Below are 25,327 nucleotides of genomic sequence, written 5' to 3'. Positions count from 1 at the left end.
TTTTCCTAATGGCCGGCCTGGACCGGCCGGGAATGAACCAGCCGTTCGGGAGTTGTCCCGCTTTTCCCAATGGCCAGCACGTCCCTGCACTCATTCCTTCCCCAGTATAACGTCTGGCCTTTGGCCTATTGGCAGCTTGAAAAGTGGGCGGGAGTACTTGCCTTGACAGACAGACTCTTCTAACCAATCAGCGTAGCAAAACATCTCTTAGCCAGTCGGAAGAGCGGCAAACAAACACGTCTTTTCGGCCGATGAACTCCGCTAGCGCATCCCCCGTGGTCCTTTTTAATTGTTGTAATTGATTCCAACTCTGAAATAACTGCACTAATTGCTTGTTTTATCGTTAGAGCGTTAACTGTTACACTTGTTGCATCGCGAGGGCAGCCAATGTTGTTTTGAAAATGCTGCAGCATGCATCTACGTCACCGTCTACACATGGACCAATGAGGGAAAGCTTTTCACTTGTTGTCAGGAAGACTACGTTTGTTGTGCCCCGATCAGAAAATAATCAGGATACTTGCTGCCTATTCCGGGAAGGCCAGACGTTCACAGTATGTGGAAGGAATGAGTGAGTGAACACAGTATGACGTCGGGCCCCGCCAGGCTAGTAGTTTGATTCTTTAAAGCAGTGGTTCTCAACCTTTTCAGGCCGCGACCCCCCAAATAATCATATTTTAACTGGGGACCCCCCCCCCCCCACCCTACGAGCACTAAGAGTTGAAGCATTACATTTTGTTTAACACAGTTCTATTGTGAAAATAGCAGATCTACATGCTCACAACGCCTCGCGGTCCCGACCCACATGTGGAGAACCATTGTTTTAAAGGGACAGTTCACCCCCAAAACAGTTTATTTTTATTTTATTTTTTTATCATCCTATCGATTAATCATCCCATGGAGACTTGAACTCCATTCTTTTTAGTTTTCTTTGCATTCCGAAAGATTTTAGGAGACTCTTTGTGTCTCCATAGGGAACAAAGCAAGCTCTTTGTGTCTCCATAGGGAACCACTGCCAATGAAAGTATTGGCTTAGGAATGCAAAAAAAAACTTAAAAGAATAAAAATAAAATAAAATAATAAACTATCTCTATGGGGTGAGAAATCAAGTGAAAAAAAAAAATTTCTTTGAGTGAACTACCGTTATATTCCTTTAAGCTCTTAGGGCGTCGGGACAGGCTCAGGCCTGACACACACTTATAACCACGCACACGCACACGTGCACACGAAAGCGTGTATATGCAAATTATGCATAGACACACACACATGAATAACACACACACACACACACACACACAGGCACGCGCGCACACACCAAGGCCATAGCGAAAAGGTACAAGAAGTTAGCATACAGCACCTACACCCTGGTATAAGACGGGCGGGAACAACGCAGAACACACAGCATCAATACAAATGATCCATTTTGGGAATGTTTACATAATATAGCTTACATTTTTTACTTCTTTAACACAAGACCTGGAACGCATTATTACACGCTATCACTTTAAGCATTATTTTATGCTTTAAAGGGGCCACACAATGCTTTTCAAAATATATATTTTATATAAATATTGGTCCATAACACGGTTTTATACAGTTTTTAGCCTAAACAACCACTCAGATATTTAAATTCCATGTTCTGTCTGTCTCTAATTCCAAGCCATTTCAGATGCAATACCAAAATGCCCTTTGTTGGCAACAGAGCGCTGTCTTTGGGCTAAAATTGGAACGATACACCATCTTCTCTGTATCGTTCCAATTTTAGCTCCACTTTACCCCGCCCACCTCATAGCCCAAAGGTGACCTAGACTGTGGGCAGATTTCAAAAGAGTACCGCCCATTCAGAAAATCACTGAAATGAAAGGCAAGGCTTAGCGTTAATGAATTGGGTTTTTTGGGGGGCTGGAAGAAGACCAAAAAAAAAGAAAAAAGAAAAAATGTGAAATTCATAGTGTAGTCCCTTTAACTATTACAAATAGCAGATATACAAGCTCACAGTGCGGCGCTGCAGCTTGTAGATCCGGTATTTTTGAAAATGTGTGCATGTCTCTGAATGCCGCTTCTGCTATTTTTTAATAGTTCAAGCATAAAATAATGGTTTAAGTGGTTCTAGGTCTAAATGGGTTAAAAAGTACGCAATCTCCGTAGCTACTGTAGGCAGAGCAACACGAGAAAAGGGGAGATGGGACAACAGCATGTGCTGTAACACTGTATATATATGTATGTATATATATGTATATATAAATAGATCAAATTAAATATGGGTAGGAGCCTGAATACTGAAAAAATACTCTATAGCATTATAAATTATGTTGCGGGGAGGACTATGGCATAATGTACAGAGAGAAAAAAATGCTCAGTTATTGATGGGTTCCGTGTTTAGTTCGACTGCAAGACAAAGAGATTACGTTGTCCAACCACCTCCCCCTCCCGAAAAAAAAACAAAAAACAAAACAAAACAAAAACAAAAACAAAAAAATAATAATTTAAGAAGCATTTTTCTTATTCAAATTTCTGGAATCAAACTACAGTATACAGTTGTTTTCAGTGGTTTCTTGTTTTCACAGAGGCTATACGCCCTAAAAAGTCCTTACTGTATCCACTTCCGAAAATGTACACGAGTATTTGCATTTGTGCATTCTCCCAGGATTCTTTACGGCAGAGCAGTGGGCGTGGCTTACTGGTGTCAAAAAGAAAAAAGAAAGAAAAAAAAACATGTTTTTTTCTGACAAAAATATTGATATAACTTGTATTTTTTGTATTTATTTTTTTTAAGTCTAGAATCAAGCCATCCTGGTGAATCATGACGATAACAACTTTGATTCTGTGAAAAGAAGAAATTGAAATCTGCTAAACAAAGGCTATTTATTAAATGTATCATATCATGTATATCATATAATAAAATATTATTATCTCTTTTTTTCACAGAATCAACAATTTTATGGACATGATTCACCAGGATCCTGGATGTCTTGATTCTAGGCTTAAAATAATTGATATAAATATTTGTGTAAATCTCTTCTAGTGGCACCAGTAAACCATGCCCACTGCTATGCCCTATTAGTGTACCAATATAAGCTATAATGATATCCCTTTAGAAACAGAATATATATAATATATATATAGCATACATATAAATATATACTATATATGGCACTCCAGTTGCTCTTCTCCCGCGCGCCAATCATCATCCGTGATTGGTTGACAGTTCCTCAGGAGGTAGAACAGCCCGTCTGGCAAAAAAAAAAAAACGTAAAGTTTGCCGGTTCAATTCCCAGCTAGCTCCTCCTGTCCTGTCCTTGAGCAAGGCATTGGTCGGTGCCGCCGCCGTCACCGGGGCCTGGAGCGCGGCCGGGCGCGCTTTTCAAACGAAAGGCGCTCTTAAGAAATGAAGACCGTTTTATTATTTTAACCGCGGATCAAAACGACATCGTCCGCGTAGAGTCTCTCTCACGACCAGGTTTCCACATTGGGAAACAAAAGCGATTCAAAAGCGATTCCCCCGGTGTCCCCCATTGGCTGTCTTTCCTGGGCGGGGGGAGCGCTATACGAGAGTCCCGCCCCCACCACGCTTGAAGAAGAAGTCCCATTGGATGAAGGCCCAGTCCGTCGTTTTTCGCTCCTCTCGCCTCTTCTCCAACCACGTCCTCCTCCGTTCAATCGCTGGCTGTACACACGCAGATCGAGAATATTTTCTTTTTCCCCGTCTTTGTTTATGATTGACGCACAACCACAGTATAGATAGACTCAACGATAAATCCAGTGAAGTAATTTGCATAAAAAATGAATTGACAAAAAAAGGACCACAGACGACAACAGAAGGCCCGTTTTAAACGAGTTTAAAAATGCAACACCACATTGGCAGCCGTGTGTCGGGGGGAGGGGTTTAGATAAGGGGTTTACTCATAGCAGCATTCTGTACTCTTTTTTTCATGGTATTTATTTACACACGGACGTTACAAACCGGACGGCGCGTCAGTTTTACGTTCACGGAGTCTCTCTCTCTCTCTCTCTCTCTGTCTGTCCGTTTGCTTTGTCTCTCTGCCGTGTCTCTGTCCAGGGGAATGGAGGAGGAGCTTACAGGTTCAAAGGTCAAAGTGCTGTGTGTGAAGTTTCTCTGGGATTGTATTCCTTCATTCTGGTTTCTTTGCTCCCAGATCTTCTGTGTCTCTCATCTCCTGGGCTTGTCACATCTAGAGAGAGAGAGAGAGAGAGAGAGAGAGAGAGAGAGAGAGACAGGACATAAACACGTTCAGTTCAGCCAATCAAAAGCTTCCATGGGCGAGGTTTGCCCAGAACTCATGTGCGTTTCCAAATAACGCTCCCCAGACAGCTGGAGACACCGCCGCTGGTGTACAGGTACTTAAACAGTGCATTTATACAGCACCTTTATCCAAGGCGCTTTACATAGATTGTGCATTCACCCATTCACACACCGATGGCAGAGGAAACCAAAGGTACCAACCCAGGGTTCGAGTTATGCGGGGGCCAGTGGGAGCTTAGCTCCCATAGTTAAAGTCTGGGACCCCATAGTCAACAACCCCCTTTGGGGTCTCTTTTTTTCTAAGTGTGTTTTTTATTTTTTTATTTTTTCGTTTTTTTTTTTTTTTTTATGTTCCATTGGAAGAATTTATATTATTTATGTTAACTAGATATACTAAATAAACATGTTAGACAGTAAGACTGAACAATGACATCACACCGTTTAATCCTACTATTAATTTTATTATTATAAATCAGGCGCATTTAATGTGGGGTGTGAGTCTTCCTTTACCGTCCGGGTTATAACACACTCGCTGCAATGGTTCCTACCTTTCCCCCAGCTGGATGCAGACCTACCCAGCTGCGTGGTCTCGCCATGGCCTGGGCATAGGCTAAGCTAGGAACCACTGCATCGAGTCTTTGCACTTCTAGCCACGGCCCGGACGGCAAAGGAAGGCGGACACGCCGGAGAGCAACAAAACAACCAAACAAAACAACGCTGTCTTAGCAAGACCATACCCGAGGGAAGTAGGGGTGCTGGGGGTGCGGCCGCACCCCCTCCCCCAAGTCCCACCGCACCCCCTAAAGGGGGGTTGGGGGGAAAATATTGCCGATCGGCAAGTAGAGGCTCTGACATCAGTGGCGTGAAGTAGGAGCTATTGGCTACTTCTATTTCCAGTACAATTTCAAAATAAACATGTGTTGAATGATCGATTGTATAGACAAAAAAAAAAAAGAAAGGCTCTTGTTTTGAAATGTGCTTCTGGGCACTGTTCAGAGAGGAAATGGCTTTCAAAGGACTTCCCTTTTAACTTGTCTGAACGTCTGTCTCTCCGTGCGTAACTGATGCGTCATGGACTCGGTGGATTATAACAATACGGCCATAAAGGAATATACAGAACACCAAGACAACACAACCTAGGCTATGAAGACATTAAACATCGCCCTCTGCTAGCCCTGGCGTCCTCACTGGTGAGTCGTGGGCTCGTGGCTATAGACTTGTAATGATGAATGAATGCTATGTTATGCTGCTGTGCTGCCTGGCTAGGCTAACGTTTGGGCTAGCTAGTGGCTAATGGCTATGGTGTACCAGAACCATCGCCAATGAAGCCTGGGTTTCCGAGGCTAGCTGTTTCCTAACACTGGGGTCTGGACCGATGTGGCAGACACGTTGTATGGGTCACAACGCACTGAACACAGTGCGAAGCAACTCGTTGTGAGCTTGTACATCTGCTATTTTCACTACTTGTTTGGTACAAGGTAGTAATGTCTCTTGGTTCACGGGCTAAAAAGTTTGGGAACCATCATACTTGCTGTTGTAGACAGGTTCACGGGCTAAAATGTTTGCTTGCTGTTGTAGACAGTGGTGTAAAGTAACTAAGTAGATTAACTGAAAAGCTCTGGGAACTGAATGATTTTATGAAACTGGCACTTGTTGTCTGACTGTTGGTACCAAGAAATCCAGACTATATACCGAAAAGTACCTGATTTAATATGATTTAATATAGGAAAATACTCGTTTTAGCCGACTTTATACCCGAAAAATAGGGCCCCCATAACTATGGGGGCCACCCCCATAACTATGGGGGCCCTATTTTTCGGCGGCGTCTTTGGCGCCGCTAGAGGGACCCCATAGCTCTCGGAGTATAACTCGAACTCTGTACCAACCTGCTCACCGGGAACAACTAGGGGTTCAGAGTCTTGCTCAAGGACTCTTCCACACTAAAGGTGGTTGCACACTGCTGCGTTTTTCGTTGCGAAATGCGTTTTTCAGGACAAGGAGAGAGAGAGAGATAGAGAGAGCAAGGGACTGAGTGGTGCGCGAAACGGGCGGCAGTGTGCAAACGTGACTGACACAACGTGAGGTTGATTTTTTTATTTGCGTGCTCCGAAATTCACTCCGATATTCGGCCCGAAAAACGCAGCAGTGTGCAACCAGCTTAACTCTGGGGGAGCCCGGGATCGAACTGGGAACCGTTCGGGAACCCTCCGTGTTCTAATGACGGTTTCTCTACCCCTGAGCCACTGCCGCCCCAACCCTCTGCACCTCCAGAACGCCCCAAACTAGAAACATCTTTAATCTCCCATTTATTTTACACACACCAGGGACGTGCAGAGAATGTTAGAGAGGCAGGGGCTGACATTTCTAAAAGGGCCTTTTGGTGAAAATATCGAAAATAGCAGACCACCAAGCTCAGATGAGGTCGGCTATTTTCGGTGCTTGCAGTGAATACTGCCATGGATTTCTACACAGAGAGGGCAATTCTTTCAACATAAGATGCTGCGTTAAAGTTCAGGAGAGTTCGGACAAGGCAATTCTCTTGAATGCTGCCTTCAGGTATGGCATGGAAAGAGGGCATTTGCGTTTCTTTCACTTATAGTAAAAACTCCATTCATGGTCTGGAGAGGGCACTTTTTAAGGACGGATAAAAGGGCAGGGGCTCAAGCCACCTTTGATGTCTATGTGTGCACGTGCCTGACACACGTGCACACACACACACACGCACGCACGCACACACACACACACACACAGCACGTACTTGCAGGTCCTCTCGTTGAGCTCCAGGTGTTTCTCCCTGCAGTAGGCGTCGCTGTGTTTGCATGAACACTGGCAGCTCACTGGATCCTGGAGGAACAGCCGCTTCCTCCTCTCTGAGCAGTGCTCACAACACGGCTCACACACACTGGAGAGAGAGAGAGACAGAGAGGGAGAGAGAGAGAGAGAGAGAGAGAGAGAGAGACAGACAGACAGACAGACAGACAGACAGACAGACAGACAGACAGACAGACAGAGGTTATAACTCTAGCTTTGCCACCAGGAGCATTTCCCGTCCACCCTGTCACCGAGGCAGCGTCACTGGCCAGTGTGACAGGTGTGACAGACAGGTGTGACAGACAGGCCAGTGTGACAGGTGTGACAAACAGTAGCTGCAGCCATGTGACACGGGTTCCCACACACTTACACTGCAGGTCGGCCCCCACATGCAGCACAAATTAGAACCCCGGCCCCCCCTAATCCTCCCCTCTTCCCTCACACCACCACGGACACCCTCTCTCTCTCTCTCTCTCTCTTTCGTCACTGCCCTGAACCCCCTGTCCCCCAATGTTGACAAGGGGTCCTGTTACCCCTGGGGGTAACAGGACCCCTGGCGGGGGGGGGGGAGGAGGGTCGTTGATTGGGTCGCTCGCAGACGCCTCCGACAGTCTGCGTGAAGCGCGGAAAGCAGCCCGTCTACAAGCTCACCGCCAGCCCGCAGACGGGCTGTATTCACAGAGCGACACAGCCGCGCGGCGAGGCATAGGTTAGGCCAGTGTTTCACAACCTTTTTTCTGCCAGGGCAAACCTTTCATAGCCAAAAGATCCCATGGCAGACCTAGGTATGTGTGTCGCTATTTTCAAAATGTTTGCCTCTTGCTTATATTATTTTACAATTTGGCCAATGTTTTACCAATTTTTATAACATAGTGTGTCGATTACTTTTGATGCGGTAATGGTCTTTTTTCTTTTCTTTCTTGAGGTATTAAAAAGGTTTTAAAAGTCCTTAAATTGTGACTTCACTGTCAAATTTCAAAGGGCACACCAAATCATCTGAAAGGGCACACCAAAGGTTCGCGGCACACTGGTTGGGAAACACTGGGTTAGGCGTTAGAACATGCATGAGCAAAAAGCTTTATGGACCACGACATGCCTCACAGAACAGCGGACCACGTGCTCCTGCCGATCCCGTCGATCGCGTCGTTTGAAAACGATTAATTCGATAAATATCTGATAAAGAAGACTCGAGAGGTCTGCTCAGTTCTGTGTGATAAAACATCTGATTTATTGAATTATTGGAAGACAAAGAATTAAATTCCCCCAACGGGGAAACATCAAATTGATATTAAAGGTAGACAGATAATTAAATAGTTGTGATTGACAAAGGTCAGCACTAGGACAGTACTAGTCTCTCAAGGCAGACCGCTGTTCCACAATCCTCCAACGCTACAAAGAGTCTGTAATCACGGCGGCGAACACAGGAAGCTGTCATTCGTTCGCCACTTCCATTCAAGAACATGTATTTCAAAATAGAATATTCTGCTAAAGCAGCAAGCTAGATAATATGGGCTTTGGACTAATTTGATTGCATGAAGGAACTTAGTTTTAACGCGACTGCAAAGGCAAAACGGAAGCGGTGACGACATGCAAACCTGTTGTGTGTGGCGGAAGAAGCGTTTGAAAATTGTGGCGAGCCAGCCAGGAGAGACCGCCTGGACAAAACATTGACATCTTAAGCTCTTAAACCCCAGCGTCCGTACAGTGGGAAAGGCTTCTAGCATTTTCAAGTTGAAAATACACTAGCACAGAGCCATGAGGGACTCCACCATTGGGGGTTAAAGTGGTTGAGCACTCAAAAAACCCTCCAGTCTCAGAGAACTCTACTTGTTACTTTTACAACAAATCTCTTTGCCAAGAAAAGCCGATTTACAAGCTCACAATGTGCTCAAGCTTGTAGATCGGCGAAACTTTCCCTTCCAGAATACGGCCGCTGCCAGGGTTCAAGTGGTTAAGCTATCACAATGCCAACGACGGAAAACGAATAGTTTCACATCGAAACCAACTGATAAAACATGACATCAACAAACATCTCTACATTTCTTTTTCGAGACAAAAAAAACACAGATCTCCTTTTTTATACTTTTATGTATACCGTCGTTGGCGAGGCCTCAACAAAGAAAGGCGGCGGTGACACATGACAGAAGAACAAGATACAAAACAAAAGCAAACAGCAACAACAACCGGCCAAACAATTTGTTGGTTTACATAACCCCTCCAACCCCCACACCAAAAAAAATACAAACGAAACGCAAACAAAACAAAACAAGGCAGCAGATAGTCATCGTTTCATATCTCAGACATCACATACAGAAGGTACCAGCATGTTGTGGAGACAAAAAAGAAGCTGTTTTGTCAGGATAACCGGGCACAGGAGGAGGAGGAGGAGGGGTAGCAGCAGACGCGTGCGAGACACAGCACAGCAGCACAGACTCAACAGTGAACAGCCAGTGATTCCGACACAGATAGAGCCGCTCTGCAAAGCCATGCTGGTGCATGGAAACACCACGCGGTTGTTGTGATTTAGAAGGTTCGTCTTATCTCTCCCCACGTCTAGGCCGCTTGTTTTGAACAGAGACACTTATTCTCTCTAGAACGCTGGTTTAAAAAAAAAATTCTTCCTGACTAAAGGAAGACAGGCACAGGCAAACACACGCCAAAAAATGACAAGGTCACAAAAATCACCCTGTAAACCGCTTATTGTTCATTCACTTATACAAAATACAAAAAGGGTTTTTACTTTCATGATTTTCAAAAGCGGTGGCTCATACATAGCGTGTCATATTATTATGATGCATTGTGAACTTATAGATGTGCTATTTCCGTCACATTAAGCATGGAAAGATTTTAAAAAGAAAAAGAAAAGTATTGTCCACAACAGGGACATCCAGGTTGAAAGTGGTTAAATGTACAGTACTGTATGTGTTTTGAGTGTGATAGTAGCCTGAATGAAAACCTAGTTCATACTGTGGGTATAATATTGCCACAAAATCCCATGGCGATGTGAAGCTATGCTCCAGAACAGCTGAGAAGGTAACAGTACCACCCTATATGTCATCCTCACCAACTCCTCCAGGCTCAGAGCATACACCAGACAGAGGCGTATTAATGGCAGGTTATTATGCCTCATATCTAGTGAGACGTACGTGGTGCATAGGCCTATGGCAAGTCTTAGTCCACACACACACACACAGACAGTTCCTTTAGGGTTGCGTTAAGCGGTCAAAAGGTTATTCTGTGGATTCTGTGGTTAGCAGACAGGTTCACGTAGACTGTAGCGCTGCAAAGCTCACCCACATTGATAGAGACAGTCTGCACCAAGCAGAACAAGACTGCCAGGCACATGGTAAGACAACCACACACAGAGAGAGAGAGAGAGAGAGAGAGAAAGAGAGAGAGAGAGAGAGAGAGAGCAGTGCTCACAGCAGCAACATGACTAACAGTGCAACATGGGTGTGTGGATATGTTGGATTGACACTAGCCACACTGACACTGGTCCGGAGCGTTAGCGAGGTCTCGACTTCTGTCAACTAAACTACTTTGCTGCTCACCTGAAGAAAGGCGGTTTTGCGTTGTTGAAAGTCTATTCTCCGCGGTGGGAAACCTCTCAGCACCCCACCCACTCTCTAAAATACATTATTTTTTGGCATGGAATAAAACATGCATTCACCTCAACCACCACAGTTGGGTATTGTTATTTCCGGGTTGTGTCTGCCGCGGTCGAGGTGGATGGGTTTTATTTCATGCTAAAAATAGTGTATTTTGCTGAGAGGTTCAAAAGTTACCTACTTTCTTAAATTAAGTATTTTCAGTCCAACCCAGCTGATTCGCTGCCCACAAGGAGCGTGTGAGCAATTAAGGGTCAAGAGTCTTGATCAGGGACACACATCGACATTGCTGGCCGGGCCTGGAATCTAACCAGGGACAACCACGGGCTCTGGTTCCCCAGGTGGGCTCCCTAAACATTCAGCTATGCTGCCTAACACGGAGAATAGACTTTCAACAACGCAAAACCGCCTTTCTTTAGGTGAACAGCAAAGTAGTTTAGTTTATTTTGACTGAAGTGGAGCCCTCGTAGAGGCAGTAGAATTCCCGGGTCCTGTATCTGAGCCTGCTTCCCGACAGAGCGTTTAGCGAGACCTCGCTAAAACGCTCCAGACCACGGCTATGGATCGACACAGATTAAAAAGGGCAAATCACTTCCTCCCAGACAAGCTTAAGGACAAGCAGCGTCACACTCAGGTGCAGGGTGGGGGAGAAGGCGGAGCTGACATACGCATCACCATTCTTTCGGTTTTTCTTTCGTTTTCTCTTTTGGCCTTTGCCCTTGCCTTTCCGGGGTTTTCTGGAAGAGAGAGGAGAAGCACAACAAGTTGTGATGACAGGGTGTCTGGGACCAGGGGGTGTCGCACCAGATTCTGGGCCCTGGGTACAAGGATTCACTGCATGAATGTTCTTCATAGGTGAAGGTGGGGGTTTAACCAGCCGGTTCTAGGACTCTAAAATAGTCAGTAGATCGAAAATTTCTTTTTGGAGGCATATTGACCTGCTCATGAATCAAGTACAGGCAGCCAGGCCTAGAGTGAAGTTGAGGATTATGGGGAAGGAGGAAGGGGGAGGGCATATTAAAATAATAACGCTAGTTTTTGAATAGGGGATACATGACATAATGTAACAATATGATTATGTTTGAATCTTCTTCCTGTGATGTGGCCCCCTTATTGGTTGTGGCCCTAAGCGACCGCTTACATTGCAGGAACCGGCCCTGGGTTTAACCCATTTAGACTGTGAACATATTATTTTGTGCTTTAACTCTTGAAAAAAATTGCAGATCTACAAGCTCGCAGCGCGGCACCAAGTGCTAAGCTGCGAGCTTGTAGATCTGCTATTTTTTGAAAAATCTTGAAAATTTGTGCAAAGTCATTGATTCAAATCCTCCTAAGGTTTTTTGAAAAAAAAAATATATATATGTTTCTATGTCAGTGGTGCTCAAACCTTTCAATGTGAAGGACCCCCAAAATTATATGTATATTTGGCCACGTAGACCCATCTCAAAATATTTAGTTCCGGGGACCCCCCAAAAGCAAAATTTGAGTTAGGCCTTCAAATGTTTGCTTAAAAAAAAGATTTGCACACATTTTCACGACTTTTCAAAAATAGCAGATCTACAAGCTTGCAGCGTGGCACTCGGTGCCATGCTGTGAGCTTGTATATCTGCTATTTCTCAATAGCCAAAGTATAAAATAATGAAGGCCCCTCCACCTTGGGCCCTAGTAACTCAGTCCCACTTTTCCCCCCCTTGTGACGCCCCTGTGTCTGGGACCCCTGAGAGGCCCCAGTGTGACCATTGGCTGGCTGGGTGACACCTCGTTAGACCATTGAGCTGATTGGATAGTTAGGTTAAGCAATTTAGCCCGTCAGAGAAGCTAGAAGTAGTCGCACGCACACCCGACGTGGAAGAGCCCTTGTTCTTGTTTGTCTGCACATCAAAGAGCTCACTTATAGCCGACTGTTAACCCAATGCATTAGAGCAGTGGTTCTCAACCTTTTTACGCTAAGTGCCACCTCAGGAAATATGTGTACCACCATAATAACTGACTTAAAATACAGGTGTGTAGACCTACCCCATCCTAGGGCATTCACCAAATATTTGAATATTCGAATATCAAAGTCACTGTTCGACGTTGTTCACCAAAGTCGAATATTCGCTTATTTTTTTGTTTTCTCTTTAAAAAAGATATAGTTTATAAAGCTTGGCGAGATAGAAAGTCATAAGAATGAGTTGTCAATGCCCCTGGTGGATGAATTTGTTAATGCTCAGGGGTTCTCAAACCTTTTTAGTCCATGACCCGCAAAATAAACATATACTGGGGACCCCCACCCTGACAAGCACTTGGAATTGTAGGTATTACAGTTAATGTGACTTGGTTCCACAGATAAATATTGTGAAAATAGCAGATCTACATGCTCACAACGCCTCGCAACGCGAGGCGTTGTGAGCATGTAGATCTGCACGGTTAACACAAGAAGCCAATTCATTCCTTGAATTCATGGAGATTTTTTTTAGTTTTTGTTGCAATAATTTGATGACTGGGTCATCAGACAGATTTAGCTACAACATTTGTGAACTTCCCGTCCTAATGTGATTAATCCATTCTCAAATCCTCCATTAACAGCTAGGTGTGCTGTCATGCTCATTTCAGCTCGGCTGGAGAGCCTATTTCAATCACTTGCTTGGTCAGAAGAACTACCTGTAATATAAATATTTGGTAACAGGAAAACCCCAGAAGCAAAGATTAGATTTTGTTCTACCACTTTTTGTGGTCACATGTTCAGATACTGGATTCTGATTGGCTTAAAACAGTGGTAAATCAGTCAACAACCTTGAGTTGGCTCATGGACCCCGCCCACTCTTGTGTTGCAGTTGTAACATTTCCAAGTTACAACTGTGTTTTCTTTCATTTATGTGGTAGAAGTGGTAGAAAAGCAATTTAACATTCGAGGGTCGTGGGTTGTTGACTGATCACAACCCTGAAACAGTGGTAAATCAGGCAACAACCCACTCCCTCTCATGGTAAATGGCTTACGTCTATTCTGCATCTAGCTTAAGGCCACATACTCGTTGGGAAACAAGCGGTCGTGCGAATGAGGTAGAGTTTGTTTTAGGTCGAGTTTTCTGGTATTCAAATATTTCACTCCACTACTTATTTTTGGGAAGCTCCTCTGAGTAGCACCAGAGGGGGGCCCATGTACCAGAAGTGGTCCACGTACCACAGGTTGAGAACCACTGCATTAGAGAATGAATCAACTTGTTAACTGAATGACACGGTTAGCAGCTAATGATTTGCATGGTACGCATTAGGGCTGGGTCATAGACATTGTGGACAAAATCACATATCACAATATTCTGTCACAATTATAACTAAGTGGGTAAAAGGCAAAAGATACAACAGCTAGAACAGTCTAGGTGAGTTCAGGAAATTATATCGCTTCGCTGTCATGCGTTCTTTATCATCAGGAAAAGACAACACGTGCCATGTCATACATCAACATTACGCTATCCAAAATCTCTGACAATATCTGGTGATCTGATAACGATATCGATGTAATATCGACATATCGCCCAGCCCTATTGTGCATGGTGAAGATGTTAACATTGTCCCACTTACAAAAGTGGTGAAAAAGGAGTGCCATCCTCAAATGGTTGTGAAGGCAGTGCCGAATGTACTGTATATGTGTTTAGTGTTTTTTTGGCAGTGCAGAATGCGAATGTGTGTTTTTGTTTATTTTTTTATTTATTTTTTGCAGTGTAGATTGTGTACTGTAATATGTGTTTAGTGTTTTCTTGCAGAGCAGAATGTGTATATTATAAGAAGAGGTATCGCTTCCTTCCAAGATCATCACACTTCCCACACCCACACTTGCTGATATGAACAATAAGGCCATCACACGCTTAACATTCTCAATAACAAATTACACTGATCATCCTCTGTGTGGCTACTTCCGCCTCATGCCATCGGGGTGAACATATACAGAACCTTGAAGTGGCACAAGGTTCGGTTTAGCAGCAAAACTGCCTGCCTCGTAACCTCGTCGATGGGATGGTTTTATGTGCATAGCGGGGACCTTTGTGATATGTTTGTGTTGTGTTATATGCTTATGTGTTGTTTTTCTGTTTGAACAGACTTGTGGAGACAAATTTCCCGTCGGGGACAATAAAGATTATTATTACAGTATGTGTTTTTTTTTTTTGCAGTGTAGAATGTGTATGTATTTAGTGGGTTTTTTTTTGCAGTGCAGAATGTGTATACTGTATGTGTTTAGTGTTTTCTTTATTTGCAGTGCAGTTTCTTGGGGCTGAGGGAGCAGCTTGTGTACCTTGGGGTGCTCTAGAATTTCCCAAATAAGATTCGGGGACAATGAACCTGCACCTCTGCGACTAGACGTCTTTCAGCTTATCTGGGTCGGCTCTCTCTCTCTGGCTGATTCAACGGGATTCAGACCTCCGGCAACAATGAGTGTGTAAGCACTTTTCACAGGTGCAGCTTTTCACAGATGTCTGGCGGCATGTGTTGCCTTACAGCAGGGTTCCCCAATAGGCGGCCCGCGGGCCATTTGCGGCCCGCGGGGGGCTACTGTCAGGCCCCCACCAACCCCAGTAATAATGGTGGTATAAGAGCAGCAACAAAACTAGTATATTGTCATTGTCGGGTGGAAAACCCCTATCTCAACTTGTGTACGTTCTTTTAGACGTCTCTTTTAGAATCTTTTTTTCTTAATAATAATTCAAAAGAAAACGTGGGAAATGAGAATTTTCCCGCGACCCACAAATGGGTCCCTTTCATTTTTTTTTTCAAGGACTTTCAGTTTGTATGTTTGCTCATGACCTCCCTCTACAGAATGTGGGAAGTGAGGACGCTGGCGTCGAATGTTCGCCGCTTCACTTCCCAATGTATGAATGAATGAACCATTGTAAAGCGCTTTGAGCACTTGGAAAAGCGCTCTAAAAATGCAATTCATTATTACAGCTGACCTGTTGTGAAATCACATTGTTGACTCAATGACCAAGACAGCCTGTTCTGGCAATCAAATATGGAGATCCCTGATGTCATCAATATTAAGCCCATATATGGCAAAGCCCTTATATGGATGCTCCATATGGAGCTGTTCAATACCTCTACATCTGACCTCATAAACTCTATAAATGGATAAAGCTGACCTGTTCTGACATCACAGTAATGACTCGACCAGCTCAGGAGAAGGATATACATGCCAAAGCTCCCATGAATCTGCACGTACCCATGTGCACGCACCCATGTGCGCAGTCGCTTCTTGCCCTTAGGGCGTCTTACTGATATGTAAATCCATTGCATAGCAGTCATTTACCTTTATCAGTCTATATTATTGTGCTGGGGTGTTTACTTGTAGGAAGACCCATCCCCCTGGCTGTATTTTGGTTCTGTTCCAGTGTTTATGTCGACATTCATCCTTGACATTCTAGTCTGTGAGGGAAAGGGGGAGCGCAGCCAGAGCTCTTCATTTTGCTCCCTTTGAACTTCAAAGGGGTTGTGCACTGAGCTAATTGATTGGGCCAAAGGGTCAAGTGTCAGAGAGGGTAGGAGGAGGGGGGGAATGTGTTTGTATACACAGAGACTTGCCTAGTTCCCCTTTAATGCCCTACTGCCCACTTGACCATACTACAGCGTTACACAAAGGCATCAAAAGTATTAGATCTACAAGCTGAATACTGAAAAGTAACACGTTTTGGACATGTGATGTTTCCACCCATCAGAGACGATATGGGGTTTAGGCGGGTTTAAAGAGGCGGTGCCATAGTTTTGTACTTTTTCTAGTTTTCATGTGTCTAGGAGGTTGACAGTACTTCATTAGACCCCCTTGGTGTGGTTGTTATGAGCAATTATGTATTGCCTTTCTATTTGGGTTTTAGCTGTAGGCTGCCACCTTGTGGGGTCAAACGTGCCGGTCCAAAAACACAGATACTTATTACATCACAGAATCAACCCCTCCCCCAATTACCATTCACCCAACATACGTGGGTGTGGCTAACTTCAGCTGGGTCACCACCCACCATGACAACCACGCGTACCAATGAACCGGTGGGTGTGGCCACATAAAAACATCATTTTAACTCTTTCTGTACACTTTTTTGGAAAGAATCTTCGTCCTAGTATAATCATAATAGTAGATAATCATGTTTTAGAGGAGGGGGAAATCATGGCACCCCATCTTTAACAAGGAGAAAACAAAGTGATCCTTCCCTCCCCCACGGGGAAGGCCTTGTAGTTCAGGAGCCAACATCATCAAACAACCATGAAAGACAGGTAGCATGGAAGAGCCGGGGGTCAATGACCCCAGGACCATCCCTGTGTCACTGGGACCCCTGCCTCTTAAAGCTGCACTCATAAACACTTAACATGGTCGTTAACAGAAGGTTAGTGGAGGGGGGGATCAAAAATAAACTCTTATCTATATGACAACACCTGACATCAAACCAAAACACACCCAACCAGCCCATTACAGAATGATGTGCTGTTTAAAGTCTTCAGGCTTCGCTGCTATTTTCCAAAAAAATTCCTGCAAATGTATTTCTTTAAGTTTCTTTCCCTGTTTTGCCTTTTACATTTGTATGGAGAATGGAGCGTATTCTTTCCGAAACCCGCAATTGGCAAGAAACCACTCCATTCCCATTGAAAAGCAGAATCCACCTTCATAGATATAGACTTAAACTTCAGAGAAGGTCATAAAATAGCAAAACTAGCTGATCTACAAGCTGAATGTTCTGCCAATCCACCGGAAATGTACTGTCTTGCCAATAGCGGGAAGTGTGACGTTTTGTAATGGCACACCTGTACCTACCTACCTACCTACTGTACCTACATAGCTAGCTACGTACCGCCCAGTAGTAGAAATACCGTACATAATGATGCTGTGTAGAGGAGAATAAAAGCAGGTGAATGACCGCGGGCACATCACCTTCCTGACGCGGAAAGATGAGCAACGCGCATTAAGCGAAGCACCATAAAAACGCCAACGCCGCAAAACGCAGACCGAGCAGCTTCTTCAAAAGGACACGAGCAGCGTTATCTGTGGCCGTTAAAACCCTGGGAAGGTTTAGAGCTGGATGAAAACAGCAAGGGAAGGCGTCGTAACAGAAGAATGTTTAAAGAGGTGTGTAAAAAGGAGAGAGAGATAGAGGAGGGAGAGGGAGAAAGGTTTAATGGAATGGGCGGAGTGACGGCAATCACCTCATGGGTGTCACTGATTGACCAGGAGGGCATTCCCTGCCTGTTTGTTTCTCAAACCATTGATTGCGACTGTAGGTTACTGTCTTGGCCATCTGGCCAGTGTGGCACAAAGTCACAGTGATGTCACAGTGATGTGGACATCAGGGATGTCGATATATGGGCCTAAAAGGGACAGAGTCACAGTGATGTCACAGTGATGTGGACATCAGGGATCTCCATATATGGGCCTAAAAGGGATTTGGTTCCCCTCTCATCCCAGGGATCTCCATATCTCCATATATGGGCATAAAAGGGATTTGTTCCCCTGGCATCACAGGGATCTCCGTATATGGGCATAAAAGGGAGATCCCTGATGTTTACAATATTAAGCCAATATCTGTGAATGTCAATGTATAATCACTGTGATGTCAGGGGAAGCAAATCCCTTTTATTGCCATATATGGACATCCCTGTGATGCCAGGGGAACCAAATCCCTTTGGCCAGATGGCCAAGACATGGCGCGACCTCGGTCGCCCTGAGGCGTCTTACTGGTATGTGTATCAAAAATACTTTTTAATTAAGTTTTGATATGGCAAGGTTCATAATTGCATGTTACCGAATTGCGCCCCCTTTATAAACCTAATTATGAACACTCCCCCATGCGTTAAATATGCTGGCGACTCTTAAACCATAAGTGATTGCGTTCAGTGCCACTTGCATAATATCAGTTGCGCATAAGATGGTGCCATTATTATCACTTAATTAAGGAATAAATAGGGCCTTCAGTCTCTCATCGGTATCGTACGCTGGTCAGGGCTGGGCAGCTAACCCACAATATGTCACTGCAGAAACCTCTTATCTCCATTTTCTAATTTCTATTTTTGTAAATTAATGCCCTACTTGATTATACCACAGTGTCACACAAAAGTATCAAAAGTAGCAGATGTGCAAGCTCGAAACGCAAACCACTTAAGCCCTCTAACGCACAGTACTTTTTAAATAACCGTGATATTGATTTGAAGTCACATCGCCCAGGCCTAACGTCGGTGTAGGAATCCTTTATGACTGTTTGTGTGTGCGATAGAGACAAAGGAGAGAGACAGAGAGAGGAAAGATACCAAGATACAAAGCTCAATGGTGCGAGGAAGAAGGCAGATATGGACCACTGATAGGTGTACAATGGAAGGCAGGGAGGGCTCGTTTGGTTACGGATTATTAAAATGAGTTAATGGCGGAAACCAAAAAGAACATCTGAGATCTCAATTCCTGTGTTGTGGTTGTTGTTATATCCTCCACCCCCTGATAAGAAAGAATTCTGTTACTCACTTTTCTTTCTGTTCTTTCACTTCTTTCTTTGGCCTGAAAAGACAATAAAGAGACAAAACAAAACAGAGCGGTGTTACAACACAGCAGACACGTGCACACACATCAAAGGGGGTTCGAGCCCCTGCCCTTTTATCCGTCTGTAAAAAAGTGCCCTCTCCAGACCATGAATGCAGTTTTTACTGTGGTGAAAGAAATGCAAATGCCCTCTTTCCATGCCATTCCTGAAGGTGGCATTCAAAAGAACTGCCTTGTCCAAACTCTCCCGAACTTGAATGCAGCAACTTACAGTTGTTCCCTATAGAGCGTGGCACATTTCCTGGGGCAAGCTGCCCAGATCACATGTCACACATGTCTTCTTATTCAATCTCAAAAAGCGCCTGCAATGTAGTGCATTTGAAGCTATATTGCAGTGCACATCATGGGGTGATCACTGCTTGCCTCCTGTGAATTGTTTTATTTTTATTTTTGTTTATTTTTGTTGCTGAGTGAGGTCAGCAGACAAAGTGACGTGAGTGAGATGAAAAAACCTGGGTGAAATGTGCCAATCTCAACAGGAAACAACGGTATGTTGAAAGAATTGCCCTCTCTGTGTAGAAATCCATGCCGTTACGCCACATCTCCAGTATTCACTTGATTATGCTTAGTTCAGTGTGGTATCAAGCACCGAAGATAGCCGGCCTCGGACCTCCAAGCTCAGTACGCGTCGCAGTGTGACGCGTTGTCAGACATCCCAAGTGTCCCGGAAGTTGTGGGAGTCTCCTGGAAATAAGCGTCGCTCCCGGACACCCGCGAGTGGCACTAAACCTCCCGGAAATCCCGGCCGCACCCGCAAATGCCTGCATATCCGGGGGGATCCGGTCTAGAAGCCGGATCTGCAACCCACGATGCAAATAAATGTGTTCTCATTCGTCGTCGAACTGTCAATCTGGCAAATAAATGATGTGGGAGATGTGGGCGTCTAAAAGTGACCAATCACTGGTCTCAGATGCAGAGACTGGGCTCTCAAGTGCGAAGGTAAAATCATAACAGTAAACAGTTTTTAACCGTTTGTAACCGTAGAAAAATAAGTAAAATCCCAGAAAAAAAACTATATTTGTGTGCGTGTGAACGTGCACATGGGACCTCCCGGAAATGCTGATCTCCAAATTGGGATGTCTGCGCTTTGAGCTTGTTTCGATATTTTCACCAAAAGGCCCTTTTAGAAATGTCAGCCCCTGCCTCTCTAACATTCTCTGCACGTCCCTGCGAACACAGAACAATGCCGTTGCTTTCCTGGAACAGTGGAGGAGCATGGGAGATGAGCATCTTAATGGCTCTAAGAGAGAGACAGATACGCTGTAGACACAGAGACATGCAGTACAGTATGTACTGTAGCTGGGCTTGTCACGCCAAACAGGCCAGGATTACCACCTCTGAGGGCCCCTGGGCACTGAAGCTCCAAGGGCCCCCCTCTGCGTACGCGCTACAGGGCTCCAGACTAATCGCTTTCAATATTTTAAAAAGTAACTTAACGATATCAGCAGCCAGTGAACACACTTAAGACAATGACAGTCTGAGGTAAGGAACAGTGGCAGTGTGGCCACTGACAATCAAAATAAATAACAATGTACTATTATAGTACTACTATATGGTCAAAACAAGACATATCCTTCCCCCCAAAAATGACAAAATACCATTTGTGACCACCAAATTGGGGGTCTTGGGGGCATAATTTAAATCATTTCATTTGGATTAGATAATAACTAAATGGCTGGGGGTTTTCTTTCTTTTTTTTTTTTTTTCTCTCAACATTTTTTTTTTTTTTTTTTTTTTTTTTTGGAGGGCCCCCTGGTGCCAAGGGCCCCTGGGGACGTGCCCAAAGTGCCCATATTGTAGATCCGGCCCTGACGCCAAATCATGCTGTCTCATCTTCCTTCACTTGGTATATAATAGAGCTACCTGGATAACCAGCTTCAACTTGATTTGTTGGGGAAAGGCAAAGTCACACAGACACGCACAACCGCACGCACACAAGCTGAGGACATCAAAAAGTTCTTGCTATTTTCAACCCTAACCATTACAAGCTTCACAAGCTTTGCTGCGACACATTCACGCGCGGTGAGCTTGCAGATCTGCCATTTTCAGTACATGACAGAAACGTCACAAGTTAGTATAAGTATGAATCAGACATAACTCCAACCATGATCTCTAAAAGCCTCGACCCTAACCCAGGGGTCATCAACAGGGGGCCTCAGAGTTACTAGGGGGTCCTCCAAATCTTTGTGCGATAGAAACTTGTTTCTCCTTTTTTATATTAACCACTTGAACCCTAGTGTCCTTATTCTGAGAACTTTAGCCAAGAATGTAGATCGGCTATTTTTGGCAAAGAGGTTTGGTGTAGAGGGGGAAAAGAGCAGACTAAGTACAGAGTGAAAGGTCAAGTTTATTAAGTATTGACAGTTCAAGTGGTTAAATATGTGAAAAACACAAATTTACATGAATCCAAAATACACTGATGATTGTGCTGTCAAACAATGAAACTATATGGAATCTAATCTATGAACAGGTTGTGGGGGTCCCTGCTTCATGTCTCTCTCTCAACTTAGGGGTATAGTTTTAAAAATAGTTCTAGGTCAAGTGCATGGCACTTGACCTAGAACTTCACATCGACTATAAAGTACCTAGAAGTTCACATCGACTATAAAAGAAATACAGCGGTGAACAATATAGTTATATCTTTACAGTTGGTGCCCGGTGGGAATGGAATGGCACTTTACTCATAACATAATTTTTGTTATTTTTATTCATACCTATGGTATAGTATTAAATACAAGTACACACACACACACACACACACACACACACACACACACACACACACACACACACACACACACACTCACGCACGTGCGCTACACACCCTGGCCTACAATAATGTGTTGGCTGTGTGTCAGCGGGGATGTGAACAACCCACTGTGGAGCAACAAATCTGTTGGCACACACGCGCGCACGGACACACACACGGGGCTTATAGCCAAGAGTGTTGGGAAACGGTGTCTTAATAAGAAATGGTCAAACAGAGACGGCAACAGAGAGAATATACTGTAAGTACGTTTACTCATACTGTACACCAGTGGTTCTCAACCTTTTCAGGAGGCGACCCCCAAAAGAATCACATTTTAAAGGTGATACACCATGCATTTAAAAAGTATTTGTCATATTGTTTATGTCCCAAAAACGTTTTTCAAAAGGTTTGAGGCTAAATTACCACTGCTGAATAGAGAACCTCTCATTTTTGAATGGCTCTCAGAGCATTTTCAACTGCGACCCCCCCCCCCACAAATGGCAGCAAATCTGGACAGCCTGTTTTGAGAACCCGTGGGATGCTTTTAACCTCCACCTTCCCAAAACCAGAGAAAGACACAACGGTCTGAAATGGGACTTTGTGAGGATAGAAGGTGCTAGTGGGACCCCAAAAAAAGGTTTTAAAATAGGAAAAGTTAATTTTCATGGTGTATCACCTTTAACGGACGAGCACTAAGAGTTGAGGCATTACATTTTGTATAACAGGGTTCTTCTGCCTCTAATAGGCATATCTGACAATTTGGCCAAGGTTTACTTTGTCATTTTAGAGGTATTAAAAAGTCCTTACATTGTCACTTTAGAAATGTGCATACTCTCTATACACTTAAACTTTATGTTGGTTTGTTTACTGTTGAGTGAGAAAACAATGTTGCACATTGAGTTAATCATCTGGGGACCCCCCAACATAAGGTTGAGAACCACTGCTGTACAGCACAATTCACCCTATGTCAAGTCCCGCCCATTGTCCCGCCTCTCATCACACCCATTGGTTGCTGTGTCTTGGTGGGACACTCGGTGGGACACTCCATCCACTACCATTTTAATTCAGTTGCTTCGTATTGTTATTTTGTGTGTTCAATTTAATTTCAAACTTGGTTTCAGTAAAATGGAGCTGCTCAGTGGCAGTATAGTGACTCAGCTTGTTTTTAAATGTTTTTATTTCTCCAAAAATTATGTTTTAGCAAATTCAACATACAAAAGGCGAAACCAGGGCGGGACAAGGCAGATAGAGCCTGCTGGTTGGTCAGTCAGGGACCAACCAGAAGGCTAACAATACTATGGAGCACAGATCCATACACAGACAGAGACAGTATACAATACACCAGTAAGACTCCCTAATCGGGAGATAAGTAGCCTTGGCCTTGGCTTCTTTTGGCGATAGGAAGAAAAAGAAGCCTGGGCGATCGCGTTATGATCACTGTTGGAGGAAGTGTAGAATTTCCCTAACCAATCAGAGTGCAGAGAGCGTCGCACCAAATGTGTTGGCGTCATGACGCAGCAGCGTTCTCTGCACTCAGCAGAGGAGCAGAGGGGGGGTGGGGGGAGGAGAACACATGCTATTGGCCAGAGACTCACGGAGAGATTCGCCGCGCCCGCCCATCTGCCTACACAAACTGGTCCGCGTTAGGTTAGAGTGGGAGATAAGTGACCGTCAGGTCGCATACACAAACTTTAGAAGGCAATGGTAGCCAATCAGGAGGGAATATGGGAAATGGGACAGATCCATGTTGATGACATGACTTTAGAGATACTGTGTAGCGCTTTGCGTGATTTTAGGGCAAGATCTGTAGGAGCAGCGTCCAAAAATGTGTTTTGCAAGAATTGGCCTCATGGTGGCGCTAGAAGAAGGCCATGTGAGAAATGAGGAGTGGAGGTTGTGGTTTGGCAGCCAAGGAGTGTGTGTGCAAAGTTTGGCATGGATATGGGCAACGCTGGCAGAGATATGAGTAGGGGCAAAAGTGTGACGTGTGACGTGTGCCAGACAGACAGACTCACAGACTGACTGACTGACAGTTGGTGAAGCTTTTCATAGTAACTTGCGACCTGACGGTTGCAATTAACAATACAGACGTAGCAAAAGGCAAGTACCGCTGACAACATTCTATGATTATGTGATGTAGAAAAGCTCCCAATTTTACAAATAACTTTTAGCATATCAGATTGCAGTGATACAATTAATTTCAACACAGAAGGGTGAGTTAGGAAGTACTTTGGCAGATATGTTTATGTCTACAATTCATAATACTAGCATTCCTTCACTCAAAACAAAATATGAAACTCATCTCCGAGTCGGAGATGAGTTTCAACCGACTCGGTTCTTGTTACATAAATTGCACAAGCTCTGACTTCTGTCCAGCCCTTTGTATCTGCCAGTAACCTTTGGAATTCTCCTGATATTCACCCCAAAAACTACAAACTACAACAACAAATTGTAAACTTAAACTCTTGTTCGGCTCAGGATGTCCTACTAAGTCCTACTAAGTTCACTTTGCCACTTTTAGAAGAGCTGATCGTTCTACCTCTGTTCAACACAGTGGCGTCGGTTCAGCAAAAGCTTGGGTATGGCAAAGATGGGAGTCCTCATGGAAAATAGGCATTACATTTTGGATAACACGGTTCTATTGTGAAAATAGCAGCTCTACATGCTCACAACGCAGTCTGTAAAAAGTGCCCTCTACAGACCATGAATGCAGTTTTTACTACGGTGAAAGAAATGCAAATGCCCTCTTTCCATGCCATACTTGAAGGCAGCATTCAAGAGAATTGCCTTGTAGAAACTCTCCTGAACTTGAATGCAGCATCTTATGTATGTTTCTCTGTGTAGAAATACATGCCACAAGCCACATCTCCAGTATAGCCTTGATTATGCTTAGTTCAGTGTGCAAGCACCGAAAATAGCAGACCTCGAGTGAGTTTGGAAGTCTGCTATTTTTTTTATATCTATTTCCCCTGCCTCTCTAGCATTCTCTGCATACCCCTGGCAACGATAACATACTTCTTCCACCGCTGGCAATAACGTTGCAAAAAACCCAAAGTGTGTGTTTGATGAGTTGCAAAATGCACAGGGCATGATTTCTCCCAGTGAACCAAGAGGGAAGGCATGTTGTGTCGTCAGTCATTCATGATGTGAGGAAACAGGGCAAACTATCGCAATCCAACCCCAGCCGAGGAGGAGGAGGAGCAGGGCACAGTGCGAGGGCAAGGGGTGCCAACCGCACCGGGCAGACACAATGCCAGCCTTATTTACAGTTAGAACACTGTCGTCTGGAAAGATTTAACCCATTTAGATCTGGAGTTATGTATTACTTTAGGTATTGGAAAAATATATTTTTCTTTTTT

At 44.3% G+C, this 25,327-nt stretch overlaps 1 protein-coding gene across 1 annotated transcript in view; it reads right to left on the bottom strand.

The window, feature by feature from the left end:
- Positions 1–722: 722 nt before the first annotated feature.
- The window catches only part of vegfab (vascular endothelial growth factor Ab), a 42,812-nt gene continuing 18,207 nt past the window's right edge, over positions 723–25,327 (bottom strand). Inside the window, exons 5-7 of the mRNA XM_080745377.1 lie at positions 19,145–19,177; positions 7,020–7,163; positions 723–4,190 (exon numbers count right to left, since the gene is read on the bottom strand). Of these exons, the coding sequence (XP_080601503.1) occupies positions 4,169–4,190; positions 7,020–7,163; positions 19,145–19,177 (199 nt within the window). The 3' untranslated portion in view covers positions 723–4,168. The remainder of the gene's footprint in view (positions 4,191–7,019; positions 7,164–19,144; positions 19,178–25,327) is intronic.

This window comes from Nannobrachium achirus (assembly GCF_963921795.1).
Source record: "Nannobrachium achirus genome assembly, chromosome: 16".
NCBI classification, from domain to species: Eukaryota; Metazoa; Chordata; class Actinopteri; order Myctophiformes; family Myctophidae; genus Nannobrachium; species Nannobrachium achirus.
The sequence above is the reverse complement of the archived record's forward strand: the minus strand, read 5'-3'. Positions and strand labels throughout refer to the sequence as shown.